The 25,160-nt window shown below is 53.0% G+C and overlaps 9 protein-coding genes across 9 annotated transcripts; 5 read left to right on the plus strand and 4 right to left on the minus strand.

Annotated features, from left to right (window-relative positions):
* Positions 1-137: 137 nt before the first annotated feature.
* Positions 138-1,387, plus strand: V2A60_010108 (40S ribosomal protein eS4; the record flags this gene model as incomplete). The annotated part of the gene is made up of 3 exons (XM_083261369.1): positions 138-151; positions 308-730; positions 1,045-1,387. 3 exons carry the CDS (start codon positions 138-140, stop codon positions 1,385-1,387), a joined length of 780 nt encoding a protein of 259 aa, XP_083117495.1.
* A 470-nt stretch (positions 1,388-1,857) lies between these two features.
* V2A60_010109 (FAD-linked oxidase-like protein) lies at positions 1,858-3,881 on the plus strand (the record flags this gene model as incomplete). Its single annotated transcript, XM_083261370.1, has 4 exons — positions 1,858-1,890; positions 2,299-2,917; positions 2,974-3,372; positions 3,424-3,881. 4 exons carry the CDS (start codon positions 1,858-1,860, stop codon positions 3,879-3,881), a joined length of 1,509 nt encoding a protein of 502 aa, XP_083117496.1.
* Positions 3,882-4,109: 228 nt separating this feature from the next.
* V2A60_010110 (RNA dependent RNA polymerase-domain-containing protein) lies at positions 4,110-8,090 on the plus strand (the record flags this gene model as incomplete). Its single annotated transcript, XM_083261371.1, has 3 exons — positions 4,110-4,711; positions 4,907-7,026; positions 7,075-8,090. 3 exons carry the CDS (start codon positions 4,110-4,112, stop codon positions 8,088-8,090), a joined length of 3,738 nt encoding a protein of 1,245 aa, XP_083117497.1.
* A 167-nt stretch (positions 8,091-8,257) lies between these two features.
* On the minus strand, positions 8,258-9,277 carry V2A60_010111 (uncharacterized protein; the record flags this gene model as incomplete). Its single annotated transcript, XM_083261372.1, has 4 exons — positions 8,258-8,326; positions 8,392-8,612; positions 8,693-8,769; positions 8,901-9,277. 4 exons carry the CDS (start codon positions 9,275-9,277, stop codon positions 8,258-8,260), a joined length of 744 nt encoding a protein of 247 aa, XP_083117498.1.
* Positions 9,278-9,765: 488 nt separating this feature from the next.
* Positions 9,766-10,524, plus strand: V2A60_010112 (uncharacterized protein; the record flags this gene model as incomplete). Its single annotated transcript, XM_083261373.1, has 1 exon — positions 9,766-10,524. The coding sequence occupies one exon, from the start codon at positions 9,766-9,768 to the stop codon at positions 10,522-10,524; it is 759 nt and encodes a 252-aa protein (XP_083117499.1).
* A 443-nt stretch (positions 10,525-10,967) lies between these two features.
* On the minus strand, positions 10,968-12,693 carry V2A60_010113 (type II pantothenate kinase; the record flags this gene model as incomplete). Its single annotated transcript, XM_083261374.1, has 3 exons — positions 10,968-11,821; positions 11,922-12,204; positions 12,298-12,693. The coding sequence occupies 3 exons, from the start codon at positions 12,691-12,693 to the stop codon at positions 10,968-10,970; spliced, it is 1,533 nt and encodes a 510-aa protein (XP_083117500.1).
* Positions 12,694-14,102: 1,409 nt separating this feature from the next.
* Positions 14,103-15,440, minus strand: V2A60_010114 (uncharacterized protein; the record flags this gene model as incomplete). Its single annotated transcript, XM_083261375.1, has 2 exons — positions 14,103-14,907; positions 15,052-15,440. The coding sequence occupies 2 exons, from the start codon at positions 15,438-15,440 to the stop codon at positions 14,103-14,105; spliced, it is 1,194 nt and encodes a 397-aa protein (XP_083117501.1).
* A 1,148-nt stretch (positions 15,441-16,588) lies between these two features.
* V2A60_010115 (uncharacterized protein) lies at positions 16,589-18,223 on the minus strand (the record flags this gene model as incomplete). Its single annotated transcript, XM_083261376.1, has 1 exon — positions 16,589-18,223. One exon carries the CDS (start codon positions 18,221-18,223, stop codon positions 16,589-16,591), a length of 1,635 nt encoding a protein of 544 aa, XP_083117502.1.
* Positions 18,224-21,510: 3,287 nt separating this feature from the next.
* On the plus strand, positions 21,511-23,646 carry V2A60_010116 (uncharacterized protein; the record flags this gene model as incomplete). Its single annotated transcript, XM_083261377.1, has 1 exon — positions 21,511-23,646. The coding sequence occupies one exon, from the start codon at positions 21,511-21,513 to the stop codon at positions 23,644-23,646; it is 2,136 nt and encodes a 711-aa protein (XP_083117503.1).
* Between the last annotated feature and the right edge of the window lie 1,514 nt (positions 23,647-25,160).

A 25,160-nucleotide genomic window follows, 5' to 3' on the forward strand; every position in this document is an offset into this window, starting at 1 on the left:
AGCAACCGGCGCTAGGCCAAGCGAGGACGAAAAAAATGTGCGTGCCCCAGCGGAGCACATCTTGGTCTTGGTGGACGGAGCGTGCCTCAGTTTCTGATTTTCTGCATCCCGACTAACTACACAGCCAAACCGACAAAATGGCCCGCGGAATGTAAGTCGACACTCCCAACTGAAGACTACAACATTGGCTCTGGATACTGCTTCGTGCAATCCCAGATATGAACGATGCTGCGTCTCACAACTGAAGTCTCTGCCACTGGGCAGATTGGCTTCGTCTCGCGATCAAAAACGCTGACAACCGTCACAGCAAGAAGCACCAAAAGCGTCTCTCAGCCCCCTCCCACTGGCTGTTGGACAAGCTCTCGGGTGTCTACGCCCCTAAGCCCTCGGCCGGTCCTCACAAGCTCCGCGACTGCATGCCCCTGATCGTCTTCATCCGCAACCGTCTCAAGTATGCGCTCAACTACCGCGAGACCCGGTCCATCCTGATGCAGCGTCTGGTCAAGGTCGACGGCAAGGTCCGCACCGACATGACCTACCCCGCCGGCTTCATGGACGTCATCTCCATCGAGAAGACGGGCGAGAACTTCCGCCTCATCTACGACACCAAGGGCCGCTTCACCGTCCACCGCATCCAGGCCGAGGAGGCCGAGTACAAGCTCGGCAAGGTCAAGCGCGTCCAGCTTGGCAAGGGCGGAATCCCATTCTTGGTCACGCACGATGCCAGAACGTGAGTTTCTGTCAGACATCATTCAGCCGTTGGATCAAGCTTTGGTTGATTTCGGGGATTTTGGGCGTCACACGCAAAGATTCTCTCCATGACTGGTTCCCATGATTGGCAAAAGAGAATCAGAAGCGGGCTACTGGAGCTGTCGTCTCCGCTGTCTCGTCTGCCTGCCGCGGTAGGGTCAGACAGCCGGCCGGAGAATTGACGACGCCTCGTAGAACTGCTCCCATGACCCCGAAAACTCCCACCGTCTTTATCTCGACGAACTGTAATGGTAATGCCCCTGCAACGTATTCTTGCTAACATGGTAAATCCAGCATCCGTTACCCTGACCCCCTCATCAAGGTCAACGACACCGTCAAGATCGACCTCGCCACTGGCAAGATCACCGACTTTGTCAAGTTCGACACTGGTGCCATTGCCATGGTCACCGGCGGTCGCAACATGGGCCGTATCGGTGTCATCACCCACCGTGAGCGCCACGACGGTGGCTTCGCCATTGTCCACATCAAGGACGCCATTGACAACACCTTTGCCACCCGTGAGAGCAACGTTTTCGTCATTGGCCAGGAGAAGCCCTGGATCTCCGTGCCCAAGGGCAAGGGTGTCAAGCTCACCATTGCTGAGGAGCGTGACCGCCGCCGCGCTCTGGCCCACTAATTTCATCATGATGGTGACTTGGTTGGGTGTAGAAAAGTAAAAAAGATGGCATGTGCACAGGAGTCACGGATTTGACGTTTCTGTTGGTCGGGGGGCGATATACCACGTCCTTTATAAAACTAGCCATAGGCAAATATGAGAAAACATGAATCTTCCAATAATTCGTCATGTCGTGATCGCCCTACTGAGCCTGCTGATTGTTACTCTGAAGCTTTCAGCTCGCTTCGCGACCTAATGTAAGCATGCTCAGCACGCTATGAGACGCCACTATTACTGGCTGCACAGCCGCCGGCTGTGTGACCGGAAAAATTACATCCATCCTTCCAGCGGCCTCATATCGCATTGACAAACCCAGTTGTGGTTGTTGCTGGCCCTGAGAGGGCTGATCGCATCTGCCGGTGTCTTATCCGCTTTCCCCGCAACTGGTCTTACGAATCTGGGGATAGCGTATCCGCTGGACTAGGAGAACCATGCAAACCACGTCGGAATTGGATTTCCGTCAAGTAAGTTGGCGCACTTATAAGAAGAAGGTAAAAGACGCAAATAAAATTAACTCACCCCATGTACACTACGCTCCAAAGAAGATCAAACGATGCTTCGTTCTGTATTGAAGTCTGGCTTTCGGGGTCGGCGTTTGGTCGTACCTAGCCGCCGATGCCAGTCAACCACCACGAATAGTCCCAGGGCAGTGCCAGCTTGGTCCGGTGGTGCAGTCTTGGGCCTCGCAGCAGCCGCGGGAGCTATAGGATGGAGTGTCGCAAAATGGCAGACTGAAAGTAGTCGCAGCCAAGCCCGTTCTGACATTTCCAGCTCCATAAATGGCAAGGAGCGTTTTGCGACACTGTCGGAAATGAACCAGGCCAGTCTACAGCTCGTCGCGTGGAAGCAACATCACTAATATGAATGAGTAGGCGGTCAATGAGATTGTCGCAGAGCTGGGAAACAAGGATATCATCTCTACGGATGATGAAGATCTCAAGACTCACGGGTACTCTGAATGGTCAACGGTAAACCTTGACACGCTGCCTGTCGCCGTAGCCTACCCACGGACAACGGAAGATGTAGCCGCAATTGCCAGAATCTGCCACAAGTATCGCGTGCCTTTGATTCCGTTCTCTGGTGGCACGAGCCTCGAGGGAAATTTTTCTGCACCGTACGGTGGCGTCAGCGTTGACTTTGCGTTTATGGATAGAATTCTTCAGTTCAACAAAGACGACATGGACGTTGTTGTTCAACCGAGCATAGGCTGGCAAGACCTGAACCAGAAGTTGGCCAACATGGATGCAGGACTCTTCTTCCCGGTGGACCCCGGCCCGACGGCGAAGATTGGCGGCATGATTGGGACAAACTGCTCTGGAACGAATGCGGTCCGGTATGGCACGATGAAGGATTGGGTCATCAACTTGACGGTGGTGCTGGCAGATGGGCGGGTGATCAAGACACGTAGAAGGCCGCGAAAGTCTTCTGCCGGGTATAACTTGAATGGACTTTTTGTAGGCTCAGAGGGCACGCTGGGAATCGTCACTGAAGGTATGTTGAGATGTAAACACCACCTGGCTAATGTCTAGAATGCTGACTCCGGCAAGCCACACTAAAACTTGCCGTGATCCCCGAGACGTACTCTGTAGGCGTCGTCTCCTTTCCAACAATTCGAGAAGCTGCGGCCGCTGCCGCTGGCGTCATGCGGGCTGGTGTCCCTGTCGCCTGCATGGAAATCATGGACGATGTGCAAATGCGTGTCGTCAATTTGAGCGACAGTACGGCCCCACGAACGTGGAAAGAGCTGCCTACGTTGTTTTTCAAGTTTTCTGGCTCCAAGGCGAGTGTCGCCGAGAATATCTCTACGGTACAGGCTATCACATCACGAAACGGCGGCGAGGACTTTGAATTCGCTAAGGACGAGCGGGAGCAAAAACTGCTTTGGTCTGCCAGGAAGGAGTCGCTCTGGTCGATGCTTGCGCTGCGAAAGAATGATGAGGACGTTTGTAAGAAACGAAATACAGATTCACTCGGAATTGCTTTCTAACGATTCATAGGGAGCACGGATGTCGCAGTACCTCTGAGCCGGCTAGCCGATTTGATTGAAGTGAGCAAGAAGGAAATGGACAGCTTGGGCATGTTTGCGAGTATCCTGGGCCACATTGGCGACGGAAACTTTCACGAGAGCATCATGTACAACAAAAATGACCCCCAGGAGCTCGAAAAGGTGGAGCGCTGCGTCCACAACATGGTGAACCGGGCGTTGAACATGGAGGGCACGTGTACGGGCGAGCACTCGATTGGCTGGGGCAAGAAGGAAAGTCTCTTGAAGGAACTCGGTCAAGAGACTGTCGACGTGATGGCGATGATCAAGCAATCGTTGGACCCGCGATGGATTCTGAACCCCGGAAAGATTATGGACGTGCCGTGGTTGCCCAAGGAGACGCACGCGACGAAAGCAGATGTGGCAGTAACGCCTATTAGAAGGCTGACGAAGCAGAGGGCTTCAGAGTAGAATATCTTGCAGATTATGCCAGTGTTGGAGAAACCGGTAGCTTTTTTCATTCTACAAACATAGGGAAGCACTTCGCACCATTCCATCATTCCACTCTTGCGTTGCGCAAACGCCGCCTCAATGACACTGTTTTCCCTCTTCCACCATCCCCCCTCTCCATCTACGTTTTTGCTGTGCACATCAGCGTTCGATTCGTTGTCTACACGTCAGAGCTCGGAAACTTCCATAATGACGACCTTCTATCAATATCCTGAACAATTGGCAGAAAAATGGTCCAACGCGGGACTATCCGAAGCACGATCGCGCAGCGTCTCGCGCAATCCATCTGCGCGCAATGTCCTACCACCACAGTCTGGTCTCGAAAGGCGTTCCATTTCTCTTAAGCTGTCCAACTTGCCTAAAGAAATGACAATTCAGCAACTATACAAGGCATTCTCGTCAAATGGCAAGATTGAGTCTATCGAACTTTACGAAAGCCGCCCAAACGAAACAAAGACCGCTGGCAAAATTACCTTCGCACCACCGCCGAAGATCGAGTTTTGGCAGAACAAGCAACTTTACCTTGATGCACATGGCTACAAAAAGCCAGTCACTATTCACGTAGAGGTGCTTCAAGCTCGAAACGAGGTCTCGGAGGCCAACAAAGAGCAGCGTTGTCCGTCCATCATCTCAATGCGGCTCAAGTCCCTTGACTTTGGCAGCTTGCTGAATAAAGACACCATGATTATTGGTGAAACAATCAACTCGGTGGAGAGTGGCGATGTTTCGCTGGAACTGAACACTCGAAAAGGGGAAGCTATCATTTACTTCCCTTTTCCAGAGAAGCAGAGGTATTTCTCAAGGAAGAGGCAATACAAAGTCGTCATAAATATTTCTGCCATAAGGAGGGTCTAGGATACCTGCTCCGAAGGCAATCAACGGGGATTTACAATGTCCACTGGTTTTGATGGGCTAATTGATTATTTTTGGCAAGCCCCAGACGTTCTGGACTGGATGCCGACTGACTCCAGGAGATGGCACTGCAGCGACGCGTGGGTGCGCGCGACCGACATTTATGAGTCTATTATTGAACCTCAAAAGCTTCCAATATCGACCTATAGTCGAAGTCAGTTCGGAAGATGCATCGACATCAGTCGTCTCAAGACGTTCCGGTGCATAATTGATGAAGCTCATGCGCATTCTCTTGCAGCTGTCGAACACATAATGTTCGCGCTGGACCAATATGATATAGCTCCAACTCGGACCACGCTTAAGCTAGAGAGAGACCGAAAGCGCATGTGGGATATGCTAGATTACTACGGAAACGATACCAGCTCCAATACTCTGGAATATCTCGATCTCACTGCCCATTATATTTACTTGGATTTCGCGGTCCGTTATCGACTGGAAGTTTGTGTCACAAGAGGATACCTTGGGGAGTATGCCATAGATGGCAAATTCCTAGAAAAGCTGGGTGCGCTGAACGTAAAAAAAGCATGCCAGATACTAGAATACGTGGCGGACCAAGAGATGCAACTCGAAGACCCTCTAGAGATATTCGAAGATGCACAAATCACTTGCGCCCCTGCCAAGAGGAGCATACCACACTATTGCGCACTCGTTCTCAAGGCCAATCTCACGCCGACGTCGTTGAAGCTGAACCTCCCAAGCGTCGAAAGCTCGAATCGCGTGATGCGAAAGTATAACAACTTACAAGACCGATTTCTTCGCGTGCAGTTCCTTTCAGAAACAGAATCTGACCGCATTGCAAAAGACCGCTTTAACAACCATGATGTCTGGGAACGATTATTACGTGCACTGTACAAGGGCATCCGGATCGGAGATCGTACATATGAATTTCTGGCATTTGGAAATTCGCAGCTACGAGAAGGTAGCGTGACTTTCTTTTGCCCTACTTCCCATGTATCCTGCGATGATATTCGCAAATGGCTGGGCAACTTTGACCATATTCGCAATATTGCCAAATTTGGAGCTCGTATCGGACAATGCTTTTCGACCACCCGGGAGGTGAGGGGTGTTCGTGTACCGACCATTCGCCACATTGAGGATATTGAAGTCAACGGCGAGTGCTTCAGTGACGGCGTGGGCATTATTTCAGGCCTCCTCGCGAAACTAGTGGTTGATGAGATGAAACTAGATGTCGTTGGAGACCCGTCCGCGTTCCAGTTTCGCATGGGTGGTGCCAAGGGAGTGTTGGTAGTGTGGCCACACGAATACGCGAAGCATATGGAAGTATGCATTCGAAGCTCGCAAATAAAATTTAATACCCAGGTGAAGACGCTCGAAATAATCAAGTGCGCCAGAACCACGACCGCGACGCTCAACCGCCAGACTATAGTCATCTTGGAGCATCTCGGAGTCCCGTCTGAAGCATTTATGCTGCTGCTGGACAAACACATCCGGCAGTATGAAGAATCAATGACGGACCGTGTTGCCGCAATTGAACTCTTGACAAAATTTGTCGACGAGAACCAGACAACAGTCATTGTGGCTGAGCTTCTCAAGGCTGACTTTCAAGACCCATTCGTGAAAAACCTGCTGAAGCTCTGGAGGTCTTGGTCTTTGAAGCTCGTAAAAGAGAAGTGCAGAATTCCCATTGAGGAGAGCGCTTTTGTCTTGGGGTGTATTGATGAGACGGGCACGTTACAAGGACACTCTGTTCAGATGGAAGGATCCAAGACGAAGGCTCTCTCAAGCCTCCCTCAGATCTTTCTTCAAATCAGTGATCGAAAGTACCGAAGCAAGACGACCATTATCAAAGGAGTCTGCATCATCGGCCGCAACCCGTCGCTGCATGCAGGCGACATTCGTATTGTTCAAGCGGTCGATGTCCCGCGCTTGAGGCATCTCAAAGATGTTGTTGTGTTCCCTAGCAAAGGCGATCGACCGCTTCCAAGCATGCTTTCCGGAGGCGACCTAGATGGTGACGAGTACTTTGTCATATGGGATCGTGCCCTGATACCCAAAGTTTGGAACACCCCGCCGATGCACTCTAGGCCAGTGACCCCTCAGAACTTGGACAGGGATGTCGAGGTAAATGACTTGCGCGACTTTGTCGTCAAGTACATGAAGAATGACTTTTTGGGGCTCATTGCGGTTTCGCATCTCGCGCATGCCGATCGACAGGGATTGAATTCTCCGATGTGTAAGTGCTATGAGGTTTTTTAGACGTCTGCTGATTCATTGTACATAGGTTTGCGACTTGCTGAGCTTCACTCGCAGGCCGTCGACTATCCAAAAACGGGAGTGCCGGCAGAATGGAGCCGAGAGAGATATCAGCCGAGAACATGGCCTCATTTCATGCAACGAAAGAGCCGAACGTACCATTCGCGCAGTGCACTCGGGAAACTCTACGACCGCGTAGCCGACGAAAATTTTGACTACGTACCGAGCTGGGAAGACGAGTTTGATTCGAGAATTACTAAAGGGTTTGAATTTACCGACGAAATCCTGGCTGTGGCCAGAGGCATGAAGGAGCAATACGACGTAGCTGTGAGGCGTCTGCTGAAGCAATTCCGTGTTGCCACCGAGTTTGAGCTGTACTCTGGCTGGGCCATGTCCAAACCAGCGGTCGGGTCGGACTACAAGCGGCAAGAAGACCTTGGACAGCAGTTTGACACGCTCAAGCAGCGGTTCCGCGAAATGTGCATACAAGTGGCAGGGGCCGCGGGTGGCGGCAAGCTGGAGTGGCTTGTGGCGGCCCTCTACAAAGTGACGGAAGACGAAGTGAAAACTTTCCTGGCAGAGATGGAGGCGGAGGCGGCGGCGGAGTATTTTATATATTCGTCCAGGACAATGCCGCTCATCAGCTTCCCATGGATCTTTCACTGGGTTCTGGTCAAGATTGCGAGGGGCCACAGCTACAAGCCGCTCGAGACGAGTTTGGCGCCGGCCATTCGTCTTGCACCTCTGGTGGTGGCCACACCACCCCGAGAAGTGGACGAAGATGCCACGCATCATGTTTACGCGCCCGAGGTTGAAGAACCAAGGGAATCCCATGATGCGCCGAAGGAAGACGGCGTGATTCATGAAGAAGTTGGGTTGATTGACTTGTATGCCGAGGCCGACGAAACAAAGCCAGAGACGACGACTGGCTGCAACTCGCCTAGTACGGTGCTTTGCACGGCTCCTATTTCTCGCCATCTCGAGTATCGAGAGTCCAAGGTGGCGCAGCTGCTGCGGCTGTATGAGGACTCTGACGAAGACTAAGGCGCCATCGTGGCAGCGGTAGCTATCAGGCCTAGCAGAAGGTAGTAGCCTTTCTTGGGAAGGTGGGTGATTTCTGGGAAATTCTTTCAAATTTTGAGCTGATCTCGACTTCCCGAGGAGGCTTTTTTTTTATTTCTTTTTTTTTTTTGATTTGCTCTGGTGGTTAGCTAGCGCTTAATACACAAATCGGTCCTCAGCACCCATTTCTCGCCTGCGCGGACCTCTCTGCCCTCGTGCTATATGGCCCATGTTAGTCCTTCCAGGAGTAGAAAAAAAGCACGGGGAAAGCGGCGAGCCTAACCAGGAGACAATCGTCGCCGTGCTTGTGCAGCAGCAGCATGCCCGTCTGGGGCGACACGGGGATGGCCTCGGCCTCGGACTGGCGGTCGTGCGGGTAAAAGACGGTCTCGCCGCCGACGCAGCCCTCGGACGCGGACGTGAGGTACAAGAGCAGCGTCCATGTTGTCCGGGCCTGCACGGGCTTGGAGTCAATCTCGATTGTGACGTTGTTGGATTCGTCGTCTGGAACCGCCAACCCACCGGCCGGGGGTTTGTTCTGTCAATTGCGCTTATTTTCCCGAACCTATGTGTGTGCTACTCACAATGGCAGTCAAAGAACTGTCCTTTGGTGTATCGATAGACGCGAATATTGGGACTCAGACCGATGGGCTCACCACCCCTTTCCATGAGCCGGTTCTTGCGTCAGCAAGACTTTCCACAACTGCACGTGCCTCATCCGTCCTCGTCCATGACAGACAGCCCTGGGCCATGATGTGCGGCCGCAACCATGTAGAAAAAAAAAAAACTCACCACAAATCCCTGACGTGCTCGGCGAGCAGCGCCTCTCGTAGTCCCGTGCGCTCCCACAGCGCTGATGCAAAGGCGGCGTCGTGGACCTGCAGGCGGTCGTTGACGCGGACGGCGTCGCCGCGCCGGGGCGTGCCGGGGGTGGTCTGCAGGGCCAGCGTCGACAGCAAGGCGACGTAGTCGCGGCACAGGCCGCGCGGGAAGAAGCCGTCGACGGTGACGACCTTGTCGCCGGTGCGCGGGTGCGGCGCCGGCGCGAGGTCCACGACGGGCAGCGCGGGCTTGAACCTGGGCCACGCGGGGGGCGGCTGCGGCTGCGGCGGCAGTGGCACGGCGGCCCGGGGGGCTTTGGATGGCTTGCCGGCTTTGGATTTGCCCATTTTTTTTTCGTGTGTCGGAATGATGAGCGGGAGAGGAGGATTCGACGTAGTTTGTCAGTTTTGTGAGTTTTGGAGCGTGCAACAGGACACGGCTGCGTCTCCAATTGTACTGCGCGCATGTAGGCGTCGCTCAGTCGCGTAGATTCCGCTCGACAGACGACTTTCTTTCTTATTTTAAATGAATATAGACTCTCGAGTAAGAAGGGAAGCTTTCTGTTATTATCTCGACTTGTTTTTCTATTTTATCCGTAAGCAGTCTTTTTATTTTAAAACAAACACGCCCAAATTTCATCAGCACCCGCGAGCAAGGCCGTCAATCTCCGCTCCACCTCAGGCCCCAACTTTTTTTTCGATCTGCCCTCCCTGTTGAGGGAACCCTTCCCAGACTTTTACGATCGCCCACATATCATCAAGCAGCAGAAAGGAAATACATATTTTTTTTTAAAGAAAAAGAAAAGAAACATCACAATACAAATACACACCTTGCAATGGGGTTCCTGGCGAAGCTGCTGGCGCCGCACGTCGTAGGCACGCCGCCTGAGCAAGGCTCATCATCATCATCGCCATCTCCATCATCCTTATCACCAGTCTCATCCTCACAAACCGCCGGCGGCAGCAGCAGCAGCAGCAGCATCAGCAGCATCAGCGCCGCCGCCCAGCCCACCGCACCCCCGCCTCCAACCATCGACACCAGCAGCACGGCGCACCTGACGCCCGCGCAGCGGCAGGCCAAGCAGCTGGGGCTTCTGCTGCTCGGGGCGGGCTTCATGGCGGCGTCGGTGGGGGTGACGCGGCGGGCGGTGCTGCGACGGCAGCGCGAGGCGGTGCCGCGCTTCTTCCACTCGTCTTCGTCGTACCTGCCCGCCGCCGGCGGGTCAGCGACGACGCTGGACGCCGGGGAGCGCTCCTCGCTGGCGGCGCAGGCGCTCGGGCTCGCCACGCTCAACGTGGCCGGCTTCGCCGTGCTGCTGCTCGGCGGCACCGCCTGGTCCTTTGACCTCTGCTCCGTCGCGGAGCTGCAGGCCCGGACGCAGACGGTCATGCGCCGGCCGGGCGCTGCAGATGGTGGTCTGCTCGACGAGCAGGACGAGAAGGAGGTGGACAACATGGTCGTGGCCCTCATGGAGAGGCTCGGGATGGACGTCGACGAGCTCAAGGAAAAGGACAGGCGGGCGGCAGAGGCAGCGCAGAGCATCACGCCTACGACGGCGACGGCGACGACCACGACCACGACGCCCAAGTTGTGAGGAATGGAGTTTTTAGGTGGGAGACCCCGGATAAATCAAAACGAGTCAAAGCACGTCATGATTAGGGCATGCAGGGATGCAACGGCAAATTATGTATATTAGTGTAAAAAAAATGTACAAGAGGTGTTTTCTTTGCGCTCTCCCATGTTGTAATTTATCCAAGGAAGCGAATCATGATGCAAAATCTTTTGCTCAAACAACCAAGAGTAAAGTCCTCACAGTCCGAGAAAGCAAGGAAGAAAGAAAGGACGAAAGGAAGAAGGAGCCCTATTCTTTTGCTCCTAATTGCCTGCGAAAAATGCCAATCCTCGCGTAGAGGGTATTCTAAATGCTGCCACAAACCCGTCATCAACGTCCACCTCTATACAAATCTCTATGCTCTTTTTTTTCCTATTTGTCAATTTTTTTCTTTTTCTATATTTGTCCCTTGTGAGGATTCTTTCCTACGACACTGACGCGGCGGTGGCAGAGGCGGCCGCCTCCTCCTTGGCGCGCTGCTTCCGCCACTCCTGCACCTCCTCCAGGCCGGCGAGGTTCTCGAGGCTGGCGCGGCGACCCCAGTTCTTGGGCTGGCGCTTGAGGAACGCGCCGACGGCGCCCAGGTAGCCCTCGTGGCGCAGAAAGTAGGCGTGCTTGGCGCCCTTGCTCCAGAACTTGATGGCGTAGCTGAGCGTGTTCATGGTCTGGCGGTGGCCGCGGATGAAGGAACCGCCAAAGTAAATGTCGGAGAGGTTGTGGATCTGGGACTGCAGCAGGGCAATCTGGCCAATGTTGTTGGAGACGGCGTAGAGCAGGGAGCGGGCAATGTCGCCATCGGTGAAACCGGGCCCGCGGGGGAGGGCGTGGTGGCCGCTGCCGCCGCCGCCGGCCGTGACATCATGGCCGTCGGCGAGGGCGGCGGCCTCGGCGTCCTTCTTCATCTTGAAGACGCGGCCAAAAGAGGAGGCAATGGTGGTGCTCTTCAGGCCGATCTTGCCATAGTCCTGACCGTAAATGTCGCCGACGAGCATGTCGACATGCGTGTTGTCGCCGCTGCCGGCCTGCTCGAGCATCTCGTCAAAGGTGCGGGCGCCGGTGAGCAGAGAGAGCAGGCCCCAGAGGGTGCCGCCGCCGAGAGAGGTGCCGCCGACACGCTCATAGGCGCGGGGACCGGTGACCTTGAGCATGGAGACGCCGGAGCCAATGTTGACGAGGAGGTAGGGGTAGATGGCCTCACGGGGTCCGACAAAGTGCATGGGTTCCGTCTCGGAGTAGGTGAAGACTTCGCGGGGGATTTCGGTGATGAAGAAGTCGAGGCCTGGGAAGGAGAGGTTAGCACTGGGTTGATTGGATTGACGAGAGAGGTGGTAGGCCAAGGCTTGTTCGGGGAGGAGGAAGAAGACTCAAAAAATACTGACCGATAATGAGGCACTCCATCTCATCTTCGCGCGACACGTCAACGCCAAGAGCATCGCGGATCTTGTCGTAAAACTTGTAGGCGCCGCCGCCAGTGGCCATGACGGCGAGGTCGCTGGGGCGGGAGCCGGTGAGCTTGGCCTGACGGTCGCGCAGGTCGCGCATGAACTCGACGCAGTCGTCTATGCGGTCCGTCTCAAAGGTTTGAAAGGTGAGGCGGCCGCCGGGATCGGTCTGGTCAACCTCGCGCGAAAAGTAGACGAGCTTGATCAGTGAGCCGCCAATCTGTGACGCTGGGGGTCAGCATAGGGAGGAGGAGGAGAAGAAGAAGGGGAGCAGAGCCGACATGAAAGAAAAACAGGCTGGCAAGCAACATACATCGACGGCAATGTGACTGACAACGGCAGTATGGTTGGGTAGGCGAATGTCGCTCGTCTCGTGGTGGGTGGTCGGGGAGCCGCGGCCATTTTTGGGGGTGGCCATGTCCGGGTCGACAATGAAGGCGCCGGTGACGTTGATCTTGACGCTGCCGGGCTTGGTGATTGTGCTGTCAATCTCGGCCGTGGTGGTCATTGTGCGGGATCGGGAGAGGGCGGGACGGAGGGGGGACATGGCGGCGGCGGTGGTGTCGAGAGAGGCGTCTGGGGCCGTTGTCGCTGTCGCAGTCGCTGTAGCTGTCGCCGTCGCCGTCGTTGTCGTCGTCGTCCCATCGCGTTCCTCTGGCCCGGGCAGGGCGGCGGAGGGGATCTGAAGGGGAGGTACGGGCGGCGACATGGTGGGCGGACGTAGGAGACGGAAGAAGAGGAAGCTGGGTGGTGGAAAGGAGAGGAGGAGGAGGAGGAGGAGGCGGAAGAAGAAGAGTCGACCGCGGTCGCAGGAGGAGCGCACGACGTCTAACGGAGCATGAGAGCAAGCGTGGCTGTGGGCGTGGCTGTTGTAGAGGTTGATTGAGGTTGATTGAGGGCTGAGTAGGAGAAGGTGTTTGTGTCTTGCGTGTGACGGACGGGCAGTTTGTACGAGGACGAGGGGCCAAATCCACCTCCATCACTTTGTCCGACGAGGGGCATCGGCTTGTTGGCGGGGCCAGACAAGGGCGGCTTACAGGGCCGTCGGCCGCCGAGCCAGACGGCACTGCTGATGCGAGCTTGCTGACGGCGGGCCGTAACGGGATTTCTTTTCTATTTTTTTTTCTTAATATTCTCTCTTTTCTTTTCATTTTCTTCTTTTTCCTCTTCTTCCTATAATTTTTTTTTATTGAATAATATGAATACGAATTAAATAGGAAATGATAGAGCACGTAGATCAAGCTAGGCCCTGAAACCAGGTGCAACCGGCCGCGACGACCCTGCCCGCGACGCTGCGCTGTGAAACCACTATAACCGGCAGTAAGACGCTACCAAACACCCAAACTGAGGCTGAGTCACTCGCCAACAGTACAGGTACTTACTTTAGGGGACTTGCTTGAGATTACAATTAGGGAGGTACAGGCGGTTGCGAATACGGGCTTACCGGACACGAAGCGTACCTAAAAGAAACTTGTAAAAAGAAAAAGAAAAAGACGGATATCAAGCACTCGAGATCTCAACGAATGAAGAGGCTTGGATAATACAACAGGCTGCTTCTCAGCCTCGTCCTGCATTCATAACCACCCACAAGGTACATGAGTATCGATAGCATGCACATCTAGAATCAAGGTCCTTTTTTTTTTTTTTTTTGGAATGAACCACGCCTTCTTTCCAAAATCCACCCTGAGCCGAGGTCAAACTATTGAGCCTTTTTTTTCCTTTGTCTACTTCTCCCTCTCTCTCCTGTCCACCCCGAACCCATTCTCCATAACGCGCCCGTTGAATAACCTTGCCGCTATCGGCATGGGCTTCATGATTCGTCTGTCATCGTCTTATCGGTTCCTCGGCAGATCCTCTCAAGAGTCCCCCCCCCCACACACACCCACTCGTCCGTGTGCTGCGGTCGTGTCGTAACTTGGAACTTGCCGTCGGCCCGGCCATGACAGAATTCGGGGGAGTGGAAAAAAACACTAATTGTTCTGATCAACAGAGAGCGTATTTATTCAAAAGTCCAGTCTACAAATTGCCAACTAGCGTCGCTGACAGACTTTTTTTACGCCGCTACCCCGGATTTAATTATTTCTTCTCCCACAAACGAGATATATATATATACGCTAGTTAGAGGTCAGGTCCCTTGCTATACGTTTGCCATTGACACGTTCCGCAGGGCTTTTGCTCTGCTTCGACGGCCACCTCGGGATGCCGCTCAAAAAAGTCAGATTCTTCCTTGACCGCGTCACTTTTCAGGTGCTTCTGCAAGTATTCTGCAAATGCTGCGACCAGGTCCCCCGGATGGCGTATGAGCCGAGCAAAAAAGAAGTCAAGGTTAAACTTGCTTCCATCATACCACTGTTGACGTAATTCCTCGTACTGCAATTGGCTAAACAGCGTCCTGACAAAGAGAAAGCACAACTGCTGAAGGTTTTGCTTGGGGTATATCACCCAAAGGGGTGGTGTGAAGAGTTGCAGCGGGATGGTGTGAGCGAATTCCCAATCAACGATTCCTGTGATGCGCAGCTCTTGATCGACCAGAATGTTGCATGGTTGCAAATCGGGATGATGCAAAACAAACGGTCCGGCTTCTTTGGGCCCCTGAAGAAACTCCCGAAACGGCTCTCGCAGGGTATGGAGCGCGAAGAGTTCATAGCGGCAGTCGGCCACAGAGAAGTCTGGCGCGGGCTCGGCGACATGACGGACCAGCAAGTCGTATTGTGAGCTCATGTACGTCTTGGCAGATGTACATGACGGCAGGGTAAGTTGATACTTGTCCGCTGAGAATGAGAGAATATCACCCACTATAGGCTCATCGCCTGTCCCGGGCATCAAGGAGCCGATTGCTGGAAATTCCAGATTGCGCAACTCTTGGAGGTAGCCGATCAATTGCAGAAAAAAGCGCCGTTGCGTGGCTTCATCGGCTTCCGCCCTGCAAGCGATCGTTGGTGAGCGGATTGCCGAGAATAAGGTCAGATATAAGGAACATTTGGCGCGTCGTCCCATCGTCGGTCAATATCGCATCGTTTCCAACCGCGTGGACTGCTGGGACCGGGATTTTCGTATTGGCGCGCACATATCTGCAATACGGTAAGTGATTTGCGACTGGAACCGAGGGAGAGATTGGCACTTGAGCGTCGTAGCCTCGCTTTGAAGCTTCTCCCACGGCTTGTGCAGCCTGGGCTCGATGGGGATGCGGACAGCCCATAGAGTGCCGCATTCCTCGAATTCGACGAAGAAACAGACGTTGAAGCTCCCATAAAGACGATGAAATACTCGACACTCCTTTCCGTTGTTGTATCGCGAGGCAAGATCTGCGACTTTGGTGTGCCTCAGCGACCCGACAAATCTGTCGCGATCGAGCCCGGGCGGCAAACGGGGTTGCTCAGGGATGTCGTTCGTGGAGTGTCCCTCGAGGTTGGGGACGCTATCGCGGTGAGTGGGGAGGCCCTTGGAAGATTCCATGGAGATCGGGAGGGGTCAGGGCAGTCCGAGGTGAAATTACGGCGTCATTCCTGAACGGGTTCGAAGATGTTGGCATGGAGCAAGGTTGGAGTGACCTTGCACAAGTACTTACAGTATCCGTATCCGTACTTGCAAAAAAATTAGCTACGCCCAGGGTGTGTTCTGGACATGCCTCTGTGACCTGACTGGCAGAGACTGTGACAGGACAAAAGGGACCCAGTAGGAAATACGAGCTGTACTTGGCAGAGGATAACAGAAGCTCTCGTAGGTTACCAAGGTTTCAACAGACTTGAGTGAATAAACAAATCACCAACTCACGCACTCAATGACCTGTCCAACTATGGTCATATCTCCGCCCCAAACATTAAAGATTTTAGCAAGTAATTTGGTTGAGTCTTTTTAAAACTAAAAGGAGATGACTTTTGCTCTTTTTTCTCTCTTTTTTTTTCTGCAAAAGCCTCAACGATGCATGCATAAAATTCCCTGATACCAAATTGACAACCAGCTCTCTCTTGGGCATGCAGAAATCGAATCCAAATCAAGTATGTTACTTTCTGGTATGACCAGCAAATCTATCGATACATTCAACTTGACCGGTATCGGCCAAGATCCAATAATAACCAAGTCCGTCTATATGCGTATTTCTTCTCTTTTTATCTTTCCGGGGGCCTTGTGTCCACCCTTTTTTTCTCATGCGCTTTTCCTTCGCAACCTGCAACCCTGACAGAGCACTTGTTGCAGTACCTGGGCTCTACACCATCAAACAACTACAAACAACTACAAACAACAACAGGTAGCCAGGAGCCCGTGCAATTGCAACGCCTGAAATTCGCGTGGCTGCGTGGCAGTCTGACAGAATAACCCTGCCTTCTGCGTAGGCCAAAGTCTGCCGCAGCATCACGCCGGATCCCCGTCATATCCCAGAGGTGGGTGTCTGTGTATATTCCTGGCCTAACCTCGCGAGCGCCGCTTCAACGATTGCTCGCTTCCACGACGTTCTTTACGTTGTCTTGATTTTGCCTGCATTTAAAGAAGCAGTGTCAACATGTCTAGTCTTTTCCCCCCAAGCTGTCTTGTAATGATACACGCCGATATTTTAACATCGGGAAAGAGCAGAGCCGCCCCGTCCATCCAAGCACACAAAGAAGTCATTGAAACCTGTTCACATGAGGATTTGCCGCCATAGGATGCTCGATCCATGACTGCTCAGCAAGATATTGTTGTTGTTGTTGTTGCTCAACTAGCATTCCTGAACTACCAAGGTCCGCGGACGACTCGACGAAGCGCCCGCCGATGCTGATGGATGGCGAGCCATTCGGAGAATAAGATACCTTTTCCCAGCCACTGGATGGACTCGGCTCATAACCGACTTCTTCATAATCCGCAATGGTACCTGACTCGCCGTCCACCGGCGATTTGTCCATCATACGGTCGGTCTGGCTATCTATGCCATCCATGGCTGCCTCTTCTGTCTGGTCGGGCTCGTCTTCGAAGTGATCGTGAACCTTGTCCAGCATCTGTACCATCAACAACTGCAGGTCCGTGTCTGAAAGTGCCTGGGCAGTGCTAGGCTTCGAAATACTCGGAAGGATGCGTTGGCCTTCGTTCTTCCAAAAGTCCTTGAGCATGCTGAGCATCTCTGTGACTATGCTGCCCACATGGGCGTTGAGTGGCGCTGCCTCGCCGGGAAATATGAGATCCCATATGCTGTACCACTGTTCCACTGGGCTGAGTCTGCGGCTTAAGCGGTTCTTGAGAGTCTCTTGCACCTGGGCGGATATTCCGTCGCTACTGCGCTTCGAGGATACCGCAGCCGGCGTGCAAGTAATCTGTCGTATGTGGTAGTCTCTTGGATCTGGAGAAGAGAAGACCTTGGCGCAAGTTGGGCAGTAAAACGGCGGTTTCGAATGCCGTCGGTATATGTGCTGCTTGACGTCTTGGATTCGCGTGAGTTTGCGATTCATGCATTCAATGTGACGCGTTGGCCATCTTCGATAAAATGGACAGGCGAATGTAGACTCCCTTTCCACATTCTTTGGTCTGTGGCGACTGTCTTCATCCTCAGAGCTCAGCAAATCATCGTTGGATACGACCTCTTCCTTGGCTGGCGAGTTTCTGCGCGCCAAGATGTCCGGATGGGCTCTGATGTTTGCTGTCGACGACACCAACGGGATTGAATTTCTCCTGGACGAGGTTCCGCGTAGTTTGCGTAGTTTCTTCACGCCAGCATCGGTTGGGGGGGTCACAACACCGACGATGGAGCGGCTGCGGGAGGCACGATCCGAGTCTCCCTTCAAAGGGCTTTTGGAGCGCACGTCGACGGGAAACGATGCACGGGCATTCCTTCTAGCCGCATCGGCACTCAATGTGGAATCAGTTCGATGCAGGCCTGCTTGGAAGTCGTGGTACAGGTCTACACTGGCCGTGTCCGGTGAGTAGGCTGTCCAAGCACCAGCCTGTTGACACAAGGCAAAGGCGTCGGCATGATCGGCAGCGGCCAGAGGGGCGAATGGTGTATAGTATGGAATAGACGACGGGTGGTCCGAGATCAAAGACGACGGTGCACTCAAAGCTGTCTGTATGCTTTCAAGAGACTGCACATGAGGGAGAGGGTAGTTGCCGACAGGTAGCAGCGGCGGTTGCGGCCAGACGAAATTCGGGGGCGAGAATGCCGGGGTATCGCTTTCATGGCAAGATGTCTGGCGGGAGGGATTGCGAGAATATACTGTGTCCGATAATTCTTGAGGTCCGTCAATTGGTGACGAGGAAATTGTAGACGACATGGATGTAGCGGAGACGGTAGCCGGAAGGGGCCGAGGGCGAGTGGTGTTTGTGTTGGTTTTCACGCAGAATTTTTCTCTATCCTTTTACTGCAGAACAAACAAGTCCTAAGTCGGCTTCTTGGCCGAAGACAATGGGATGTGTTGAGGAGAAACCCAACATGACTTCGTCCCAGTCCTTTGCAGATAATAAGGCGGGCTGCGCGGCTAGACGGAAAAGGCCCACTCCTCCCATCTAAATGCCACAATTGTGCGGGAGTTTGTGTGTGGCGGGTAGGGTCATGTTTGGGCCTGAGGAGGGGGCCATGAAGGGATGGCCTTTGACTGGTTCGGCCATTTTTCATTAGCGCATCATGACCTGGTCATTCAGTAGTGAGAATACGACTGTGGCATCGTGAGATCCCTGGAGCCGACGAGGTCAGACCATTTGGCAGGCTTGGCGTGAGAGTAGCTCCAACACAGGCCGAGGCATTGCTAGGAGAGCATCATGTCTGACGAGAATGCGGTGAAGAAGAAAAATTCAACGTAAATTTGTCGGCTATTATTGTACGGGTGTTTCTCAGCTTGTCTGGCAAGTCTGGTTATTGCGAGGAAGGGAGGTGGTGAGGAGATGGTGTTTGTTGGTGTGGGAAGTAAGAACTGGGGCAATGGGTTTACTAAGTAAGTACCTACTTAGGCGAGGGCGGTGCTGGTAGTAGGCAGGTACCTTGGTACCCAAGAAGTAGGTACCACAGATACTACTAACATAGGAACCTAGGTAGGTAAGTAGGTAAGTAAGTACTTGGGGTGGGCTTGGACGGTACTTAGCAGGCTATTGGCTACTTGGTAGCTCTCCGTCGCGGCTGAGCAAATCACTGGACAAAGGATCCTGCATTACTTTTCGGAACTATCCGTAGTTGCGATATACTATTGATGGGCTCGATTTACTACTGCGGAGAATATAGTCGGCTGGCGATGGAGAATTGTTTTCCATTAATATATCGAGCAATATAGGTCGCCAAGGTAAGTAGGCCAAGGTACTCCAGTTGCCCAAAGTCCTGCCGCTGTATTACTACCAAGGTACCTACGCGGTTTTTCGATATGCCAGAAAAAACTGCATTTTCTACTGACATATTTTTTTGGCATGTCGACAGGGTGAAGAGGGGACTGTCCTTTTTTTGGCCTTTTTTGACATAACCCCCCCTGATAGGGGCAGGCCAAGCCTACAGGTGTAGAGATGCATTTTCGAGGCATGCCAGACATGACATCATACTATGGCAACTGGTACCTTGATCTCAACGGTGTGGAGGTGGCAATCGCGTGTACCTCGCCTTGTTTGTGCCCAACTAGGTAGGTGGTTAGCGGCTAGTTATGGGCCTAGGTAAGTACTACCTAAATCTATGGGCCTCCCGCGGAGGAAATCTTCAGGCCCAGAATACTATCCGCACAGGCTATTATAGCCTACCATCGCTGCGGGTAGCGCTGTACTGAGTACGGGCAGCTGTGCACCGCAACTACCTTAATAAGTCAGTACTGGGTACTGGTACTGGCACTGCACTAATAAACGGGTTGGTCCGTCACGCTGTTACAAACGGGCGGCAGGCTGCCAGCTGCCAGCTGCGGGCTCCCTCCCTTGCCTCTGCCCCCAAGCATTTGAAACCACGCTTCCGTCCGTTTGCCTGTTTGGGCTCGTCTAAAAAGTCGTCGAAAACCACACAATGCTCGAGGCAGAATTTTCATCCCTCATCAACAAATATTGCAAGGCCCACGCCATATACCCCTTGGGTCGATCGTGGGTCTCGAATGCCACTCCAACACTTCAATCTCCCCTTTCTCCGGGAAAATCTATCTTGGCATTTTTTTTACCCAGCAAAACTTTGCCCACTTCGAAAATGGAGAGCGATCGACAGAGAAAAGCGCCTCAGCGGGGTCGAGCCACCAGCGCCAGGTCATTCATCCGCAAAGATTTTGGTCCAAATGCCATGCATTACTCCATCCATTTACTAGTCAGTTATGCAGGGGCCGGGACGCGTATTGAGCCGAATTTGACACTTCTGCAAACTATTCAGCATGAACGTCGCACGGCTACGTACGGCGAACAGTACTCGAAAAGAGAAAAAAGCAACGAGCTGCTGTCAACCACCTGCGCGTCAAATCCGCCCTCGGCCCTCCGCCACTCCCGACCCGCCCATGCTACAGGATAGCGTCCGCATAGTGGCTTCTTACGTGTCCCATGCCGCCTTGTCCATGCCGCCAGGCCGCCTATGTCCTCAAAGTTGCCTTACAAGGCGGCGTCCCTCACCAGGTGGCGAAAAAGTGTTGACCAGCCCCCCCCCCCCCCGGCAGTTCATTCAACGGTAAGGGTTGACTTCCCTGGTCCAGATACTGTAACGCTTGCCGACTCAGAACCGTCTTCTGAATACGATCCAAGCGAGTCTAGATTCTATGAGACGCTGACAGCGAGCCCAGAAACAGGTTTTACGCTCCTCGGAGTTGGAGTATTCTACGAGAATGCTGTAGAATAAAAAAATCAGTTGGGGACGGAGACCAAGATCCATTCGGGGGCTAGCTGCGGCAGCCTCGCAGGCACTGCCGCAGTCAGGCTGAATCTGGTTGGACAAAACGCTCCAGCTCTAGCTTCTAGCTTTCCCCAACCCATCAAGATACCTCACCCCGTGCCTACTGACCAGCAGCATCACAGTTTGCGGCGTCTTGCTTCTGCAACGCTACCACTGCCCAGGTAGGCGGACAATGTACCAGGAACCTATGCGAGACGCAGAAATATACTCGCTCATCGGCCTCGTCTCGGCCTCAAACACGCCGAAGACGCCAATTAACCTCATTATTAAACAGCAAATCGTCATTTCTATGGTGGCTTATACGCAGCGCCGCCAGGGTGGTGACCCCCCGCTTCGATGCCACCGCTGACCCGCCAAAGGTCAATAGACAGTCCACCCCACCCACTCATTTTCAAAGCATCATTTTCCAACATCCGAATTGTATTTATTATTATGTCGAACACACATTTGTGGACAGCACTTGATCAGTGCGGGGTCTCCTCTTTTTGGAGACCCGGATCGACTATTCAAGCGTCTATGCCTCGTCATGCCATCTGGCCAACCCTCTTCTCAAAACCAATCCAGTAGCCCTACCTTCCTCCTAGGTAACTTCTCCAAGTATACCCATCCCTATTATACTGGTACGCGCGCGCCAGCTCGCAGCCCGTGTTTTACAATACTCAGCTTCGAATATTTTCTGCCACTCATTCCATCCAAACTCATCCTCGTAACCCCAGGAATGCTGCAGTGACAATGCTTTTCGGTGTTCTGCTTTGGCGTTGCACTCTTTCTATTGCCTATCAGGCCGCCCTCTTCCTTGCGAATATCTTCGTGGCACTGATCCACGACATCCTTCTAAACTCCTGGTATCACACCTATGGCTCTCCCTTGAGCCACAAGCTGCTGTTCAATGACCGCGTCTTTGATGCTTTCTTCATTGTCACTGCCATACGCGAGAGCAACTACTTCACTTCTCTTGGTCCAAGCAGTAACAAGGACCTCGGACCCCGTGTTCCTGCGCACAACAAACCGCTCGATCGACTGACGATTGCCTCCGAAGAGCCTGTCGTCTCAAAGCAGATCACACCTGCTGCCACCATCCTCAACGATAATTTTGACTTGTATGCTGTCTTTGCCGTGATTGCAGAGGCATCCAAGCATGTCGGAATCGATACCGGTCTCTCTGGTCTTGACGCACCGCAATGCCGGTCATTCGCTACCAAGTCTCAACAGCTTGGGCAGCTTAATCCCAAATCCGCCTCGATCCTGTCGAAGAATACCGCCTTCCGGGTATCGCACTGCCAATCACTCGCTGGCGGCGGTTACAGGAAGCGTTGTCAACCTAAGCCTGCGTCGAAAGGTACTGCGAACCGGATATTAAAGGAGCTGCAAGACAAGCTCAGCGGACTGTCGCCATGTAGAGGCGTGCCAGACGGACCAATCCGCTTCAAGTACATTCTTCCGTTTGAAGGCGGATTCGTTCTGATTGCTCGCTTGATCTCTGGCTTCTCATTTTGGGTTTATGCTCCTACCACCCCAGGCCCTAGCGGTTCCGCTGGCGCGGGTCGTGGTAAAGGCGGCCGCGGTGGACGACGCACTACAGCCGGCGTTGGTAGAAGTCGCGGTGGCCGTGGTGGCCGAGGTGGCCGCCCAGTTGGCAGAGGCACCGGCATCGGCATCGGCCCTGGCGGAGGTGATGAAGGCGATATGGGTGACGGAACCAACAATGATCTTGGTAACGGTAATGACGATGCTGCCGACTCCTCCGATAATATTTGCTATGCTTGTCCCTTTTACAAGTTCGATCCAATCACTCATTTTCGCTGCTACAGAAAGTATGAACTGAGGAGATACTCGGACGTCAAGCAGCATATACTGCGGTGCCACTCGCTCGGCAGGTTCTACTGCTCCAAGTGCTGGACGACTTGGAAGGAGGGTGCGGACCAGGAGGCGCAGTGGGAAGCCCACACGTCGATCTGTTTTCTGAGTATACCTGAGCCAGAGCATCTTCGTCCCCGAGAAGCGACAGCGCTCAATGAACTTGCCTTTAACCATCTTACCGACGCAGACAAATGGTATATGATGTGGGACCTTTTATTTGTGAATCATCCCCGGCCCCAATCCCCCTTTATGGACTGCGACCTGCCAGAAATGCTTTGGCTCCTCGCCCTCGGTGGGGAGCAGCTGGCTCGGCAGCTTCCTTCCATGCTGCTATCCATCCTGGGCAACCTCAACCAACCAGAAGCGATACACAACCTTGCCTTGCAGATCCATGCCATTTACAGTTTTCACTTTACTCCTAATCAACAGCGGACGCGGTTATATCGGCGTCAGCATGCCATAGATCAACAAATACAGTTACAGCAGCATGCCCAACAGGCCCAACAGGCCCAACAGGCCCAACAGGCCCAACAGGCACAACAGGCACAACAGGCACAACAGGCACAACAGGCACAACAGGCACAACAGGCACAACAGGCACAACAGGCACAACAGGAACAACAGGCACAACAGGAACAACAAGAAGAACAAGCACGGGCATTCCAGGACCAGCAGGCCCAGGCCCAGCTGGCCCAGCAAGCACAAGCACAAGCACACCAGCCACACCAGCCACACCACGCCCAGCAAGCACAAGTACATCAGGCACAAGCATACCACGCACTACAAGGACAAGCACATCAGCCACATCAGCCACATCAGCCACACCACGCCCAACTGCCTCCGGAAATCATCGATCCAGGCCTGACTATGCTTGGGCACCAGCCTACACTTGATGAAATGCAAGAAGATGATGATGATTTCAATTTATTATTCAACTATGACGCTGCTATGGAGCCACCTGATGGCAGTTTCATGCCGCCCCAACCGCCGGCGCCACCAGCCTTATAAGTTGTTGTTCGACTACGACGTCGCCCCAACCGCTGGCGCCAACGGAGTAATAGTTTGCAGATCAAACTTTACCGACAAGGCTCTTCATCGGCTTCATGACGGGCGGCTGGAGGTGTGTCGAAACCAGGATGCCTGGATCGCGGTCTTGACTGTGGCAGGCGGGAGTGACAGTCGTAATAAAGCTCAAGGCGACGAGACGAGAAGCGGAGTGGGAAGCCCACATGTCGATCTGTTTTCAAATATACCTGAGCCAGAGCATCTTGGTCGCCGAGAAGCGACAGCGCTCGGGATTTGCGTTGTTGTTGGCAGGCAAAGAGGCCGCTGATGCGCTAGCTGGGGTGAGTGGCAGGACGGAGAGACGGCGCTAAACGAAGGAGAAAGCACGGTCGGTTCGACTGGCCCAACATGATGATTTTTCGGGTCGACTTTCTCACTGCCAAATCGCAGACGGGCCTCGGCGTTCTTTTGTATACCGTGCATCCTGCCGTTACCTTGGTGTTTTTGTGCGCATTGTCTGTCGTGATGTAAGGTGGCGCGCGCCACTCTTTTGAGCGAAGATGCTCGCCATGTCTGGTTTCACTCGGACAATGCGCCATCCACACCTGGGATCGCCGGCAGGGGCTCGGATGATGTAATGAGTATCATTGATTTGTGGCTAGTGCCATGACTGCGAGTGCGAGTGCGAAAGAGGATGTCGCTATGAGCTCACGCGGGTTGGGACAGCATTGTTTTGGGATAGAAAAAAAGCGACTTGTTTTGGGTATGGATGAGTTTCTTGTTTGTCTTTCCATTGTCTTGTTTTTGATGATGCCTTTGAAGCAGCCTGTTGTCGTGTTACTGGACCATGGCAATAGGTGGGTACCACACCGGTTGGTGAGGTGTCTGGTTATGTGTAATTCAACAGTTGTGATATTATGGTACTAACACTGCAGCACCTTTTTTTGTCATGGTCGTCGCATAGCCACGTCCTTATACTATAATATCCCTCTTTCGTTCTTTGTTCTTTGATCTTTGTTCTTTTGTTTTCTCGTTGTTTCTTTCATTTTTTTCCTTTTGTTATTCATTACTTGTCATGATTTTCAGGATACAAGGCTGCTATAATATCCACACCTTTCGGGACAGCATCATGCACATGTTTTTGTTTCTCTTCTAGGGGACGTTTCTTATTGTTGCATATGTCATGTTAGAATTTCCTATCTATATACTAAAACAATTATAAAATCGGTGCGGCAATCTTGTTCCTTGCTGTAGTTAGGAGTGACCGCGCAAAACAATGTCTACCCAAGGTATATTAGTTGCAGTGAAGGAAAAAGACACAAAACAGGTCATGATGCCACGTTCCCAAGAGGAAAGGCAGAATAGTAAACAGCAAACGATGTGGCCAAAGACGCAACTGTAAAAAAACGTCGGCCGAGACAGTTCATGAGCAAAATGATAACAGTACAGAAAAATGAGAAAAATGAGAAAAAGAAAAATGAGAAAAAAACTGGAGGGAAGAAGAAGAAGAAGAAGAG

This window comes from Cordyceps javanica, chromosome 7 (assembly GCF_051103115.1).
Source record: "Cordyceps javanica chromosome 7, complete sequence".
In the NCBI taxonomy this organism is placed as follows: domain Eukaryota; kingdom Fungi; phylum Ascomycota; class Sordariomycetes; order Hypocreales; family Cordycipitaceae; genus Cordyceps; species Cordyceps javanica.